This window comes from Solanum verrucosum, unplaced genomic scaffold (assembly GCF_900185275.1).
Source record: "Solanum verrucosum unplaced genomic scaffold, falcon-dt-bn FXZP01000133.1, whole genome shotgun sequence".
Classification (NCBI taxonomy): Eukaryota; Viridiplantae; Streptophyta; class Magnoliopsida; order Solanales; family Solanaceae; genus Solanum; species Solanum verrucosum.
The window spans coordinates 1,498,669-1,516,621 of NW_026020355.1; the positions used below are offsets into that span (position 1 = coordinate 1,498,669).

The 17,953-nt window shown below is 34.3% G+C and overlaps 1 protein-coding gene across 1 annotated transcript; it reads right to left on the reverse strand.

The window, feature by feature from the left end:
* Nucleotides 1-5,475: 5,475 nt before the first annotated feature.
* LOC125837666 (F-box/LRR-repeat protein 15) lies at nt 5,476-15,145 on the reverse strand. Its single transcript, XM_049516748.1, has 17 exons — nt 14,275-15,145; nt 13,626-13,797; nt 13,392-13,524; nt 13,188-13,287; nt 12,908-13,105; nt 12,557-12,827; nt 12,384-12,482; nt 12,196-12,284; nt 11,987-12,086; nt 11,718-11,888; nt 9,942-10,094; nt 9,619-9,779; nt 9,337-9,535; nt 7,088-7,548; nt 6,927-6,990; nt 5,818-5,904; nt 5,476-5,703 (listed from the first exon to the last, which is right to left on the reverse strand). Exons 1-17 carry the CDS (start codon nt 14,679-14,681, stop codon nt 5,623-5,625), a joined length of 2,946 nt encoding a protein of 981 aa, XP_049372705.1. The 5' UTR covers nt 14,682-15,145; the 3' UTR covers nt 5,476-5,622.
* Between the last annotated feature and the right edge of the window lie 2,808 nt (nt 15,146-17,953).

Sequence of the window (17,953 nt, forward strand, 5' to 3'; positions counted from 1 at the left end):
GTCTTAATTAGATAAATTTTAAACTTTTTACTTTATTAATATGTCATATTCCTCTTGCTAAAATATATTAAGTGGATATTTAATTTTTAGAAGGATTGTAAATTATTTTGATATATACATGTTTCTTTTAAAATCTTTAGTAACTTATTGAGTTGTGCTAAATAGTTATATCACCATAAAACAGTTAGGAAGAGAAAAAGTGAGGGTGATATTTTTCTTTGGTCAAGAAATACAATTTTTTTTTAAAATTTATGTGCTATATTAAAAGAATTTTAAAAATATTTAACTTTGTTAATTATATTAAATGTGCATTACAAAGAAATTAAAAAGACATTTTTAGAATAGTTAAATGTAAAACTTAATTTGTCTTTATTTTCATTAATTACTCTACACAACTTTTTATTATTATGACCTATAAAATAATTAATAGTCATATTCATCATATTATTTGGTGTTTCATATTGTAGCCCTGTAAATAAAATCATTGTAAAATTTTATAGAAGATCACATTAAGTTTTTAGGTTGTTATATTTTCGGTGCTTATTATATTCATATTTTAATTTGATTTGAAGAATAAGATGAAGAATGGTGATCGGCTTGTGGGAGTGGACGTCCACAAGAACTCGAAAGATATGTGTACTGATTTCATAATTTTCCTTCTATTTATTAATGAGTAAGGAATTAAGAATGATGTTGCATTTTTATTGATATGATTTATCTTTATTTTGCATCTTATGTGAATTTCTTATTGCAATTTTTTTCTTCAAAATAGTAAAAAATTTAATAACTTTATTGGAAGTATACTAAGTACTAATCAAACATTTTTCTCTTAAATTAAGAGCACAATTTCAAACTATGAAATTATATTGATAATGCTGGTTGGTTTAGGAAAAATTGTATTCCTCCAATTATAGCTAAACCTTGGGTATGAGAACGAGACTCCCAAATAAAATTTGGTATGCGATGAGTTTATTTAACATGTAGCGACACATGTATGTATCAAGCCAACAAGGTTTCCCCATCAAAATTAATTTAGGGTCAGGAACCAAATAATTTTCATCTAAAGTTTGAATGTGCGATATCTGATTTAATTGCTCCACCACGCACAAAGATGGATCCCCAAGTGAGGTTGGGGTGAATGTTAAATTTTCTAACATTAGGGGGAGAGAAGATTGACAACTGAAAATTATGAAATGAATTATCTAGATCCTCGTAAAAAAGTGAATTTAAAGTTCAAGAGATAATTCATTTGCATAATGTTGCAAATTAATTGCCAGATGAATTTGCAATTCAGCTACAAATGCCAGTGAGAAGTTCTTAAAGGACAAAGTTTATAGTACGCATGAAGCGTGATAGACCAATCGATTCCAAATGAAAACTTCTTAAGGAAGGAGAGGAGCAAACAATCAAGTTGGTCATGATAATGAGGCAAGTGCTTTAAAAGGAGCACGATGGCATAACACTTCATAAAAATCTTGACAAAGGTTCAGGTACCTGAAATGATGAAATATGAAGAGATCTCGATAAATTGAGTCGTATTGGAATTGAGTCAAAAGACCGTCGATGGTATCTTTGATATGAAGTAGCGCTCAATGCTACAGATGATGAAAAGGATCTTGAATTCAAATCTGTCATATAATATGGACATATAAATGATTGGCCAAATGAAATGCACAATTCAAATATAGTATGCTTCACTTTTAAAAGTGATGTTTTGGACTTATAGTGCATGGGTCAAGATATAATGTCAAGTAGGGTACAAATGAATCATTATGTGAAAGTATAACCGTAAGATATAAAGTACGGTTTGTGCCTTGGGGCATAAAGAATTTTTGCAAAAGTCCTGACATTATTAAATGGAGATATATTCTCTTATGGTGAATGCAATGAGACTTGTTTCAGTATGACAATTGATGAAATGCTTGAATATGTGTAATGACTGATTGTCATGTCTAGCTAGATGATGAAGGTTATATAAAAATAAATTTAAAAGGTCTTAAAGCAATTTCATTGAGTACCTCAATGGTTGTGAGATTGTTTAAAAACGGAAAGATATTAATTCCGATCATATGAAAATGATTGGAAAATATCATGTATTAGTGCAATTGGTGCACATAGAGATTATTGATTATGCAGATGTCGTGAACTGTGTAATTCCTCTTTGAAATGGGGTATTCCAGCCATCATGTATGAAGATAATGGTGCATGTATAACTCAATCGAAGGGAGGATACATCAAAGAAGACTAGATAAAATACGTTTCACCAAAGTTCTTCTTCACACATGATCTTCAATAAAATTGTGAGATAGAAGTTCAACAGATCTGTTCAAGTGATAATCTTACAGATTTATTCACTAAGACATTGCCAACATCAACATTTGAAAAGTTGAGATATAAGATTGGAATGCGCCATCTCCGAGATATCAAGTAAAGCTTTCATCAGGGGAAGTGAAATACGCGTTATACTCTTTTTCTTAATCATGCTTTTGTCCCCATTGGATTTTCCTGGTAAGGTTTTTAATGATGCAGCACTCAAAGCGTATTATGAGATGTGTGTACTTTTTTTCCTTCACTAGCCTTTTTCTCACTGGGTTTTTCCTAGTAAGGTTTTAACGAGGCACATTATCTATGGACATCCAAGGGGGAGTGTTATAAATTCATTGGACTAAATGGATTGTCCATTGAGTTTATCCATAAACTTATACTTATCATCTATGTGTCTTCCCTAGGTTTTATGAACCTTTTTGGATAAGAATGTATCTATTTATTATGATACTTAATATGGTGACTTTTGGAATGATTTCTCAACCTAAAATAGGGTTGTTCATTCACCATTGTAAAATACACAAATGAGACATGAAGACATTTGAATAAGATGATCTCTACATTCTACTCCCCATATATCTTTGTCTATATTTCTTGTAGTATATTATTCATATTTTACAACAAATATATACTAATTTGAAAAGTACAAAACAGTTTTTTTTTTAATAATATTACTCCATCCATTCCATATTAGTTGATCATCTTCCTAAAAATAGTTGTCTCATTTTAGTTGATCATCTTACTAAATCAAGAAAGTATTGATTAATTTTTTCCTATATTACCCTTACAACTAATTCTTTTTGAAAGTGTTCACATTTATTTGTAAAAATTTCAAGAAGTTTCTTAAGAGGTGAATTAGTAAAATTATCTTATTTATGATTTTTTATTATGCGTAAAAAGGAAAGTGATCAACTATATGGGACGGAGGAGTAGTTCAAAACATATGTTTGTTGATTACTATATTTTCAAAAGATAATATATATCTTAAATATTTGATTATTTTTCATTTATAAAGTCTCTTATTTGTCTAATATAATTTTTTTATTTTAGATAACTAATTATAATTTTAAAATTTAATAAAATCTTATTATTGCAATTGTGCGACCAGACAGTGCATTTGTAATTACATTATGGCAAACAAACAGGTCAACCTAATTACTATGTTGTGTAATTACTATGCTGGTAGTTACCCCAATTCCAATTATCCGGTGGCTTTCCAAACCGACCCTTAGGGATTTGGTTAATTGAATAGGAAAGAGGATGGAGATTAAGGGTGTGTTTGGTATGAAGGAAAATGTTTTCCTGGAAAACAAGTTGATTTTTGACTTATTTTCTCATGTTTGGTTGGTGAGTAGAAAATACTTTTCGGAAAAGATTTTTAGTGTTTGATTTATGAATGAAAAATGTTTTTGAGAAATATCTTTTATTTTTACTAGAGTAGAAAATAATTTTTGAAATTGATTTTTTTTTAAAAACAAACTTAAATTTTTTTGGGGTGGGGGTGGGGGCTGGTAGGGGGTGGGTGGGTTGGGAGGGGGTCGAGGGTAGGGGTGAAAAAATAAAATTTTGAAGTTGAAAATATTTTTTAAAAACAAACATGAATTTTTTTTGGGGGTGGGGGGCTGGGTAGGAGTGGAAAAAATGAAATTTTGAAATTGAAAATACTTTTGAAAAACAAACTTAAAATTATTTTTTGGGGGTGGTGTGGGGTTCGAGGGTAGAGGTGAAAATATGAAATTTTGAAAATGAAAATATTTTTTAAAAACAAACTTAAAATTTATTTTGGGGTGGGGTGGGGTGGGTGGAGGGTCAAGGGTAGGGGTGAAAAAATGAAATTTTGAAATTGAAAATATTTTTTAAAAACAAACTTAAAATTTATTTTGGGGTGGGGTGGGGGGCTGGGTAGGAGGTGGTTGGGGGGGGTCAAGGATAGGGTGAAAAAATGAAATTTTGAAGGTGAAAATAGTTTTTAAAAACAAACTTAATTTTTTTTTGGAGGGGGGATTGGTAGGGGGTGGGGTGGGTGGGGGGCTGAGTTGGAGGTGGGGGAGGGGGTCGAGGGTAGGGTGAAAAAATGAAATTTTGAAGTTGAAAATATTTTTTAATAACAAACTTAAATTTTGAAGTTGGAAGAGAGTTTTGGAAAATGTTTTCCTTAAGTTTTGAAGGGAAGTCATTTTCCTTAAATTTGAGGAAAATTAGTTGATTTGGATAACATTTTCCAAAACATTTAACCCAACCAAACATGAGAAAATTGGAAATCATACCAAACACATCCTAAGTCACGGTCATTGATCAATACAAAATGAACGGGTGAGATTAAAATTGGAATATATAACTAGGCCACATTTGGTTTAAGTTGGCTAAAACTGCAATAAATTTGGACGGGAAATAGCTACAACTTTAATAATTTGGAGCAAAATGAAAAAGATTACAATCTAATTAATAAAATACTACATATATTAAATAGAAAATAGATGAATATTTATCATGTAAAATAATAACTTTCCATATAAAAGAAATACACGCTTCATTAAATTATATTTATATATTAGATACTAAACAAACATAAATAATATACAAAAATCGTGATTTCAAATTAACAATTAATAAAAGTACATAGCTACAAGAACAAAAATAATATTTCTTTTATAAAATATGAGTATTAAAATATGATTAATTAGATAAAATTAAATAGTTTACATATATATATATATATATATATATATAAAGGAAATTAGTTTTGAAAACATTTACTTAATCAAATAACAACCCAAATGAAATATAAGTCGATAAAAATTGAGTACCAATAATATTGTAATGGCATCAAACAAACTATAGGCGAATTAAGCTTAGGCTAAAAAAAGGGAACGCAGAGTAATTACTTTTTGCATCCCAAAGACATAAGCCGACTGACTACTCTATTTTTGGGCTATTTTTTGTAACCTTATTTTTAGGGCAACCAAAATTTACACATTTGAGCCTGACAACCTGCGTTTTTTCCATTAACTGAAAAGGGCAAGCAGGCCACTATTAACTAATATTTCCCTTTACAAGGCTCTAGTTTATTTTCTTCATCCATGAGATCTGAATAAAGTTGCAGTAAGTGCGCTAACCAAATCATAAAATGTGAAAGCCAACACCAAAATATTAAGGTGTTACATGTATGAAGCTCGCTGTACGTTTCACCAATCACAGCAACATAAATAGCTAACTATACATAAAATATGAACCTCTGTTGTCAAATATTATGTTCCTAGCCAGCCTACACAAACATATCAAATATTTCATTTTGCCTCACGATGGGACTAGGCTGCTGAAGATGCGTTTCAAACTGGGACATGCAACCCGCAACCTCGTCATGTTCAGTGGACAAATCTGTTAAGTGGAAAAAAGGATTATCAGCAAATTCACAAAAGAGCTCTAGTATCAATAAAATGATACATAAAAATCAATACAGGGCATATTCTTAACATCGAAAGTACTCCTGACCTTGGGACAAAAACGAACGTCAAGCGTCTCAAGCATCGTACATCGTGATACGGCAGCTTCAACAGCTTCCTCATCAATGTTGCAGGACTGTAGGACAACATACGCAAGAGTACAGAATAACTCCACATCACAATTGTGTCACAAGAATTTCAATTGCACAAGCACCTTCCGGGTGTGCCAACAATTTTTCAAGGGAGTTCATCAAAGTAGTTTTTTACAAGACATGATAGAAAGAAAGGCAATCAATTTCACGAGCTCTACACTAGAAAGTGGCATGTCTTTGAGGTAAGCCTGAGGCGTGTAATGATAGAAGCAACAACGGAAATACAAGAAAGCAAAAACTTCTTATAAAGAAAAAAAAAACAAGACTTCAGTTCTCACTTGCAGTTCCAATATTCAAGCAAATAAGCACCAGTTAAGAGTTCAAATTCTCATTTCAGTAATTTTAGCCCAAGTACATCATGCTCCAAGAAATATAGGCACGATGCCCCCAAACTACATGCGCCATCCCTAAGGACTTCTAACACTACCAAATTTGAAAAATGTTTATTATCTATCCACATGAATGCCTAGGAAGACCATGAAGAGTATTAGGATTACTTGTTATTTTAGTAGACCACTGTGTTAATTTGAGTACTCCTAAGACAATATGCAGCTAGCTATTAGATCTTACAATACAATCCCATTAGCGACTTGATTAGGAGCTCAAGTTCTCACTACAGAATATCAAGCTTAAGGGTATGCATATTCTCCATACCAACCTACTGAACCAGAGGCAGACGAGCATGTTTTGTAAAACAGACCAACGAGGATCCTCCTATCCTAAATGGATGAGTCTTTGGTGTAAAAAGGAAATTGTAAATGAAGTTGAATCATTGATAGAACTCATAAAGTCCCTACAAGGTAGGAAGGGGACTGACATTTGTAATGGTTGTACAGTTTGCATATCCTTCATGCTAAGGTAAAAAACTATTACTACCTCAACAGGGGAAAAAAAGCACAAGTGAAATGATAAAGACCAACTAGAAAGAACACTTTTGCAGCAAAGCTGCCACTACAATAATTAAAAAGCCAGCAAAGAAAATGCCAAATTGAAGATACAAAAATACCTGAAGAAAGAGGCTACTTAATCTTGGACATTCCAGTTGCAATGATTCCAATGAACAGCAATTGCTGAACAAGAGAATATAATTAAGTAACAACTATGATCATGAAAATAAAGCCATTGATACAACATTAACCTACGAAATCATATTGCTAAAGAAAATACCTCAAATTGAGAACGCACAAGTTGTAACAAGCTATATCAACCTCCTTCAAATTCGCAGACAGGGAAAGGTTTAATGATGACAAAAGGAAACCTTGTGCCATAGGAATAAACACCTTTTTTATATTTGGGCAGCCTACACAGTTAAGGTTCTCTAGCAAACGCTTTGGTTGTTCATTTGGCAACTGCTGTTCTCCCAGGGAAGATCCATGAGGTATACTAACACTGGGTATATGCGACAGTTGATCTCCAGTAAATCCCCAATTTAAATCATGCATATTAATACATCCATTCAAGCTGACATGACTCAAATGTGTGCAGCAAGCAAGCAATTCCTCAATGGCTGATTGGCATAAGGTCCCATACGACAAATCCAACTCACAAAGGGCTGGGAGAGCATTTTCTTTATAGAGGGGTTCCAAAGATGTATCAGTGAGATACTTGCATGCTTGCAACTTTAGGACCTACAACATAACATATATATATAAGCTTAGAGAGGGGGTTAAAAAAAGAAAGGAGGAGGGGTGGGGGTGGGGGGGCAGTAAGCCAAAAAAGCCCATCAATGTATCATGCAGATCCAAAAAGTTTATCCCAAACGCAATAAGGATGTGCCTAGTGCAGCGAGAAAGAGAAACACACTTGTGTTACTAAACTAGAGTCTCATCAGAAAATTTCAGATATAGCACTAGAAATTCTGCATACAAGGAACTCATGCCCTTGCACTGAAACAAATTGGGCACAAGACAATGGCAAACATTGGATATGGACAAAAATTATAGCATCTGTTGGAAAGTAGAAATATTCAGATGTTATGCTCCAAAATAAAAAAGAATGACAGAATGCCTAAAGTAACTGGATCTCCACAATTCCAGGCCGGCCATCTTCAAGGGTCTAAAAAGGAGGGCCAATAATGAAAGAGTTAAGGTGGCAATTCTAGTCTACAGTTTCGTAATATTTAACAAGTGCATTTATAAACGAACCCAACCAAGTGGCACAGAACTATTTGAGAACAGAGACAACATCATCAGTCCTGGAATGGCATTAGAATATCCTACTCCATCAACAGCTAATATAATTGTAGATTTTAGAAGTCCAACAATCTACAATCTTATTCTATACTTTGTTGACTCTCTTTCCCTTGCCCTCGACTAGAGTTCTTTTCAAAGCAAAATGGAAACCTCTTACAAGTTTTCTGATTGCTCTTTTACAGTTTCTGTTGCTCCAGATCCTCCAGAGCAGGTAAAAGCTAAAGCCTAAGCTTGCTTTTAGCTGTTTCCTAGCTCTTTCTGGTATCCATGATTGTCAGCTTTCTATTCTACTGATGTTACTTTAAATCTGTGTTATCACTTACACTTGATCTAATGCATTGACTTAATTTACTTCTTATTCTTTGTACAGAGCTGATGATTCACTTTGAAAACAGAAATGCTTTGTCAATAATAAATCAATATAGTTGTCGAAGGGGAGCCTTGGCATAACCGATTACGTTGTTGCCATGTGAATGGGAAACAACCTCTTGCAGAAATGCTGGGTAAGGCTACGTATAATAGACCCTAGTGATCCGGCCCTTCCCCGGACCCAGCGCATAGCGCAAGCTTAATGCACCGAGCTTCCCTCTTTAAATTAATACAGTTGTCATTTGTCAGAACTGTGGTATAACTTGGTAAGAAAATTATAATGGTATTTTGTATTGAAAAATTAAACTTTTGGTTCTGCTTAATGAAAAGCTTCAAATTTGACTTCTTCGCCACAACAACAGAGAAATAGCTTATGGTACTAAAGATCACATTTCTTTTCTAAGAAGAATGGTCAAACAATGATTATTAAATTTGTAATAGTCAAAATAGAATCACAGTTCTACTGAAGTAAGCTTTCAATCAGTCAGAACTGATTCACAAATTGTTAAATGCATCCTGGTGTTTTAGCTTTTACTGCAAGTGGGAAAAAAGGAGAAGAACAGAAAAATGAAAAGGAGAGATTAAAGTAATTGGCTTATGACCCTGTGTTCATCCCATCTTAACATGAGTAAATTTTGTAGTTAGGTATTTTGACCAGCACAAACTTAAGCCAACCCATCCCTTTGATACCCATAAAAAAAAAGATAGGAAAGTGGCCCATATATCTAGAAGTGTGCAAGTCCAGACTGGATAAATAGGCATACTTTTCCACAAAATAGAGCATGTTAAATCAAGTTCATCTAGCTTCCCACTGTAATGGAGAAAGTGATAATATGCTTAGGCGATAGAAGTTACCTTTAACTGCAAGCATGATTCATAAACAGGTTGCAAGGTAACCAAAAACGTATAGGATAGATCAAGGTAGGTCAAGTTTGGGAGGGACTGCAAAGAGAGGAGTCCAGCACAGCCAACAGATGGACATGACATTAATACTAATGACTCGATGAGGGGGCACGACGAAGTCGTGGCAGATAAACAATCATCCTTGAGTTGGCTGCATATATGGAAAGAAATTAATGAGATGTGACAGAACTAAAACAAATATGCACGTGTGACAAGCGAGAGAAAGTAAGCAACCTGCAGAATGAAGCATCAAAAGAGGTTAACAGGGGGCAATTAATAGATGCTTCAGATAGCACACCACAGCCCTTCAGCTCAAGTGAAGCCATTTGTGGAGCTTCAATATGGAGCATATTCATTTTGGGGCATATACCAAGATTAAGTGACCTAAGACCAACCTGGAATAAGAGAACACATTTATCAACCATTTGGGTATAAATAAAGCAAAAAATGCATGTGTAACAAATTAACAATCATAAAATCAGCAGGTGAACATACAACTCCAGTCTCAAACCCAGAGATGATGTAAAGAAAAGAGGAAGGAGCCGATGATCACTTACTGGGCAAAATGATGCTACTTCAAGATGATCACAACCATCTAAAGAGACTTGTTCAAGATATGGGCACCTAAGTGCAAGAGAAATTAAAGCACGGCAACCACCAAGTGAAAGAGAAACCAAAGAAGTGCTGCAGAAAGCCACAAGTGTCAAGCTCTGAAAAAAAGAAAAGACCGTAATTAGATTTAGACCATAACAACACATACAAATGTTACATAGATACAGCCGGATCTTTCAAGTTGAATAGGCAGAAATATATCATTATTCACTTCCAATATTTAAAAAAAAAAACTTTTCTGAATAGGTGTTGGCCTAAAACAGATCTGGCAGAAAAGAGAACACAGAAGGCGAATGCTAATCAGGACCCATTCTAAAACAGTGGAAACCTTTCCCTCTCTCAGCCCCCTTTTCCCCGGGAGGGTGCAACTTGAATATATTACTCTTTCTCTCACCTGGTCCCTCCCCCCTTTTCCCAGGAGGAGGGAGGGGGCACGGGGGAGGGAGAATGGGTAACCGAAATATAATACTTGATTTGTTGTGAAATTCTTCAATAGTCTATCACAATATTGACAAATTTAGTTCATTATTTTGTACATCTCTCAAAAATGTCAAACCCAAACCTAATTCAGCCTTGCTTTTCTTGATCACCAAATCAATAAAAGGGAATCTTGATTGGGAGAGGAGTACATATTTTGTCAAGCTTCAAAAGAAAATTCCGATTTGACATTTTTTTTTGAAATGGCACGACTTCAGCTCTAGCATTGAATCAGGAAAAAAAAGGTGAACTATTTTCTTCTCCCATCTGGGCAATAGTTCTCATGTTCTACTTCAGCTTAAAGCCTTAAACTGTCCCCTTAAGAACTCCCATGTATCTAATCAAAATGTTGAAAGAAACTTAGAGCTTATGATACCAAGAAAGACGTTTATCCTAATAGTTATTTTTTGACAAGATAAAAATACTTCAAGTTAATTTGGAAATGTGAGTATAAAATAAATACTACTGGTAAATCTAGGAATACATAATCACTATCCTTAATGCCAAAACAAAGGAATTAGAACTTTTCATCTTACCCGCTTCACCTCTTGAACAATTTTAATATTTTTTAACTTGTCTGAGTTATTGAAGGAGATTCTTGCAACAAGTTATCCAGGGATTGTTATCCCACCCTCAATGTGGGATAAGAATGACACTACAATCCTGGGATAAGTTATCCCGCGATTTTATCCCAACCAAACATGGGATAAACTCATCCTAAAACTAATCCTGGGATCAGTAATCTCTTATCCCTCGTATCAAACAAGCCCTTAGTGCACCCAGTAGCACAGCTTCCCAGGCTTACGGCAAACAAGAAAGCACAACCAGATGACACAACAGTCAGTACAATTGGATCATACTTTTTCCTTTCATCATCTTTCATGATTACTCATTAAAATACCTGATCATTGATTGTCAGAATTCAGTACTAGATTTATTTACTTGGAAACATGCATAAAAAAGAATCACAAGTATCTGTTACAAGAAAAGCAAAAATGGCATTATGATCATAGGTCCATAACCACATTGACATACGTGAGGACAAAAACAAGCTCTTAATGAAAAATGTACTCTGCACAGATCAACTGCCAAGATTTTAAGTGAACCACCTTCCGTTGACAAGCAAAACTAAGAAGAGATCATATATATCATAATTAGATTTAGAAAAATCATGTTCAGCAACACATCCTCTAGTTAACAACCAAGAATGCACAAGTTAACAACGAGGAACTAAAATTGCCAACCTCACAGTTATCTAGAACTAAGGATTTAAGCACAGGACAGCCGCCATCATCACTGAAAACTTCACAAATAGAATTGGTGAGCGATTCACACTCAGTAAGGTCTACTTCTAGCAAATTCGGACACTGTAATGCAATTGTTGTCAAGCTTTCCTGCTTCTGCAAAACTAATTTCTGTGGAATAATAAAGGAGAGAACTATTATCCAATGAATAGAATAATTCTAGTCAATAAAATAAGGTGACAATATATAACATCTAGGAATAAACTTACTTTGAGTGCACTTGAAGTTATATTGATTCGATGAAGCAATGGGCAATTAGAAACAGTAATTGATGATAACATTCCACAATGCAAGTTAAGGTCAATAAACCTGTTTTAATATAAACAGTAGGTTACTGCACAAAAGAGTGACGGCAATCAAGGGATGGAAAGAAGTTCCCTTGAGACTGGATATGGAAACTATAAAGCCTGTATCATACTTGCGACAATGTACTAGTCTGATGCTCTGAAGGCGAGGAAGATCCAAGGACACTGATGTCAATAAACTGCAATTATCAAGCTCCAGAACCTGAAAAAAAGTGAAATTCACTGTTCAATATGAGATTTAAGGAACACTCCTGATTACAGCATGGCTACCAGTATGAAAAGGGTGAGGAAAGACTCAAACCTCTAACATATAGCTATGGGCTATGGCAGCCATGGAAGCTGATGTTATGCCCTCACAACTATGAAGCTTGAGAACAGTCAGCATAACCAGCCTCACAGACTTCAACAAGTAACAAGTGTTAGTATAAACCAACTATGTCAATTTCAGGTACTAGGTAATTTTAATGAACATACCTCAAGAGAAATGTTTGGGCAGTATGAAGCATCCAAAACTCGAAGATTTCCACAAGTTTGAGCTATATCACGCAGTGTTTCATCACTGACACATGAACAATTTGACATATCCAAAGACTCTAAAAGAGGGCATGCTGTGGCAGCCGAACGAATAGCAGCGTCGGAAAGTTTGTGACATGAAGCAATATCAAGGTCATGTAAAAGAGGGCAATTAAGCACCGCATGTGGCATGCTACTGCGCTTAAGTGACAACGTTTCAAGTTGTGGACATCTGTAAGAATACAAACAATTAAGCACAATTGGACGCTAACTACTTTAACAAATTAACATTGTTGACTAATATTATACAACCTGATAGAAACTCGAAGCACACGACACTTCACTAGCTGCAGAAGACGCAAGCTATCATGAGAAATTGGTATCTCTTGAATGCCATTTCCAAGAGTGGCATCATTAATGGTCAAACTCCTCAACACATGGCAATTTGTTAAGGCTTGAAAAAATGTTTCCCCCAATTGACCTCTGCCCAATGACAGAGTCTCAAGATTCCTGGCAACAATGAAATGTATCAAATTAGTCACTTATAGTGGTTCATTCCTAGAGTAGTGACAACATAAAAAAAAACTATTACCTTAAAGAAGAAACAGCTTTCATTGCTAGTGGGTGAATATTAGGAGTTCCATATAAGTTGATTGTTGTTGCATTTGGGTATCGCCGACACATGTCCTCAACTACATCATACATGAACAAAAAGTTGCAATTAATTGAAACATGAATTTTATGTGAAGTGATCATAGTAGTGTGGAAGGAACGGATACGAGGAAAAGATACTCACATTGATTTGAGGATATCTGTTTGTTCTCAAAATTCAGATACCGCCAAAAGTCTTCGTGAGAGCTAGCTGCTCTCCACTGGCTACAAACACTTGCAGCTCGACAAAGATCAATATGGTCCAAAAAGGAGAACACCTGGCAACGGATGGGGCATATATTCCCTTAATCAGAAACTTAGTATAAACACTTATTGATTAAGCAACTCAGAAGGAGCGGATGTGGCAACTAGTAAATACCATATGCAACAAGTCATCAGTAAGATCCATCCGCACATCTAAATCCTCCATTTTAGAATCTTTCCCCTCAGCATCTGTTGCACCAAGTAAGTTTGATAAACTCATATCTCCACCGCCCTCGTTCATTGGACATAGGTAACTGGTTTCCTGCAACAAGTGGTTGTCCCAATCCCTGCAAGAATATTAATCAATCAGTCTTCATTTTTGAGTTGTTGGCCTACATTAAGGGCTTACTTCAAAACTCAAAAGACAATTTGATTATATCAAATTAAAGAGTAACATTATATATTAGGTTAAGCTTTTGAAATTCCAAATATAACTAGCTTTAGAAATAATTCTACTCCATGTTAATATTACTATGTTCTTTTCTCTAAAAGAATTATGTGAGAATGTACTTTCTCCAAAACTCAGTGAATAGTGTAACACTCTTGACCACATGTAAAACTGTACACACGAGAAATAATCAAGAGTCCTTAATTAATTAGTGAGCCACCCCTATAACAACAACTGATCCTTGTAATTAGGCTTGGGTTGCTTAAATGAATTCTGTATTAGTTCTCTACTATGGCCAACTTCACTCTAATATTCAATAGAATTTGACTAATTGGAAAAAAAATATTGTAAATGAAGGTGCAGTAGCAGGTCTTACAGCGAAAAGGAGTTAACTTTGGGCCTTTTACTACAGGTATCACGATCAGAATCCTCTTTCAGCACTGTTGAGGATGAAGCCTCTCCACTCAAACCCAAATTCAAATTAACATCCAACATTTTCTCACCACTATAATTTTCATTCTTCACCTCCACTTCACTGGATAACCAGTTGCTATCAAAATCAATCTCCTCATTCTTGGGAACACCAAGATCACCTGCAGCGCCCGCTTGTGGACTCACCACTGCTGCAACATTGACACCTTCAAAAACATTCCTCCAGTCAAATGCCGAATTTTCATCTGGAGATTCGTCGCCGTTATTCCCCAAAATCGGGTCCCTCATACTCTTGTAGCCCTTCTTACTATCCTCTTCTTCTCCAAAACATAAACAACACCAAATCCTCATACACTCACTCACACCACACCAAGAAAAATAAAGAATAAACCCCAAATTTTATCAATTTCTGATCTTCAGAAACCCTAGCTCACGATCTAAAACTTTCCCCAAAAAAAAACCCTAACTTTACAGCAAACTACAGCAAAACGACTCCTTTTTCACAAGAAAGCACACAAATTACATAGTTCACAGAATCTAACAAATTCTTGTTCCAGAATCTTCGACAAACCGGAGAATGGAGTTGCAGAAAAAGGTATGTGTGTAGAGAGAGAAAACAGTATGAGAAGTGCAGTGAGAGAAAGACAAAGAGATCTGATCGGATCTTTCGAAGGATCGAAGGCTGGCAGTGGTGACGCTTTTCTGGGATTGAGCTTTGGAAAGATCGGCAAATGGAGATTTGTGGGAAAAATAATACTACAGACAATGGAGCTACTTCTTTTCACCTTATATATGTCTGTCTATGTCTATATCTCACCACTTTATCTCTCAAAAATCAAATATTACAAATAGTGAATTTATATAAATAATCCTTCTTGTTTCCTATTAAGAGTTTCAACATGGAAATTATAAAATTTGAAAACTAAAAATACTACTCTAGTATTTAAAGTTAAAATTGTGTTTGAATATGAATATTTAATTATTTTTTTGTAAATGAAATTTATTTTATTTTATTTTATTTTATTTTATTTTAATTTTAAATTAAAGTGAGACCTCAGTATTTAAAGTTAAAATTGTGTTTGAATATGAATATTTAATTATTTTTTTGTAAATGAAATATAGTGAATTTTATTTTATTTTAAAATTAAAGTGAGACCTTGAGGTCTTTTTTTATTAAAATGGAAAACAAATGATTCAATGTACCAAGTTTGATTCAAAAAAAGATTCAGCCCAATTCAAAAAGAAAATAAAGATAAAAACTAATATAGACAAAAATAAATAGGCATTTAGATTCGTGAATGTTTCGAGGATAGCAACATATGGGTTCTTTGTATTCTTCGACAACTTCTCGACAAAGGGATTTAGATCGCTGGTCATGCAGTGTCCAAGCAAAGATCTCATTTCTCTAGAAATCATTAAGGAGCGACAAAAATGAGGTAAGATCCTTCATTCTTCAACCTTTCGGGTTTGAGCTCCCATTGAATTTTGAAATTTCATAATTTCTAACTTCCCATATGTTATTTGTGCTAAAGATACTCAAAATGCTAAGTAAACTTATGTAACACCCCAAAGGTTCCAATAAAAGGTTGCACAATTCAAAAAATATATATAGATTTGCAGAATTTTGGGTTCTATGGACAAGTTTACAAGTCGTGAAAAGTAGTACGACTCGTAGGAACCATCCGTGTATGAGACTTCGGAAATCAGGAAAATTGGGTCAGAGTTTACGATTGAATTTACGAGTCGTATAAAGTTGTACGAATCATAGACACGAATCGTAGTTGAAACTTCAGAAAGTTGGGCTCAAAATGGACGATTGGATTTATGAGTCGTAATAGGTTCTATGTGTCGTAGAAAGGCCTCATGAACCAAAGTCCTAAAACCTTGGATATTCCCTAGACTTACTTCTACGACTTGGTAGTATGGATCATGCAATGGACTACGAGTCGTGGTTTAGGTCTCGTAGATCCTTCCTAAAAAACTAAGCATTTCGTTACAGTTTTCTACGAACGACCCGGACAGGTGATAAGACATTCTACAGATCGTAAAAGGGCTTCATAGGTCAAAGTTCAAAAATTCAAGAGTTTTTCCTCTAAGTACTATGGACAGGGTTCTACGGACCGTAGAGGGTATTACGATTTGTAGAAGCCCCCCAACAGTTGTTAACTAGGGGCATTTTAGTCCTTTTCCACTCTTTTCATTCTTAATTATGTATTTGGCCTGTTCTAAGTGGGAATAAAGGATTCCTAACAACCATAATCTCTCATTCTCTTTTAATTCTCCCAAAATCCAATTTCTTCTCTCTCAAGTTTCTTTTCAAGGCAAGAAAAAGTGATTCAAATTTCAAGTTTTTCTTCCAAGATTCAAGCTAGGGTTTCATTCAAGGTATGTGAGAACTTCATCAATGGGTTCTTCTTTATCTATTGAGTCCCAAAGAAACCTCAATTTCTCAAATTATAAATTTCCCAAAACTAGGGCTTAGTTGATCTTGGATACTTATTGAATTTCAGTTTCTTCTTCATAATTAATCTTCAATTGCATGAATTGATTATAATTCAATGTTTTCAATGATATTTTCATAAACTCATAGCACAGATTATATATATATATATATATATATATGTGTGTGTGTGTGTGTGTGTGTGTCGCATATTATCACATTTTCATGAAATATGATACTTCCAAATAAATTATCTCTCGATATATACAGATATCATGATTATGATGTTGTTAATTAGAGGATCCTTCAGATTATGTTCAGTTATCATGGTTTATGAGCTACTCATTATTTTATTAGATTATTAATACGATTAAGTAGAACAAATTATTATAGTTTTCAGATTTATGCATAATTTTGTTGGGAGTATACTTAGCACCAAATCGGACTAAGGTCGATTACCCAAGTTTCATAACTATGTGCCCCCGTAGATTATGTCTTGAACAGACATTAGCTAGTGGATCCACGTTAGCTCAGATATCATGGCCTTTACCTTGGCAAGTAGGATACTCTCTTTTTGGTGTGGGAGTAGTACACCGAACTCTATGTATAAGCTTACATGATTTATGTCTTTTTAGTATCTCCCACATATGGTATGTTTCATAGATTGCATGATCTTGTACTTATGTATGTTATATTATTATAATTCAGTGTTATTTTATTTTACTTGGTCTTTCATCAGCATGTTTTACAGATTTATCATGATTAGATGTTATGTTCATTATGCATTTCTCATATTCCAAGTATTGACAACATATTTTCTACCTATATTGTTTGAGAATATAGGTTCTGACACTGTTAGTACTACCTCTGATTAGCTAGTAGCAGTATTGATGAGTCATCATCTCTCCGAGGACACCACTTATGTTTCATTTTTAGACATTACTTTTAGTTTTCAAACTTGTTAGAGTTAGCTAGGGATTTATCCTAACAACTCGTATTAGTAGAGGCTTTCAGATAGATACTTAGATTCCGCCATGTGATGTTGTTTCTAGATTTTGTCTATGTTGAGTTTTTGGGTTATATTTCAGATATTTCAATTTTAGTTTCCACATGTATATCTCAATTTTGTGTTGATTTGCTATTCTTAGTGTCATGCCATGCCATGTCTTGAAGTTATCTAAGG

Coding starts and splice junctions, on each gene's coding strand:
- LOC125837666 (XM_049516748.1), bottom strand. CDS start 14,681: ATGAGGATTTGGTGTTGTTTATGTTTTGGAGAAGAAGAGGATAGTAAG. Junction 10,095..11,717: donor TAGTTCTAGATAACTGTGAG/GTTGGCAATTTT, acceptor TCTTTTTTTCAG/AGCTTGACACTTGTGGCTTT. Junction 5,704..5,817: donor ACGTTCGTTTTTGTCCCAAG/GTCAGGAGTACT, acceptor TCCACTTAACAG/ATTTGTCCACTGAACATGAC.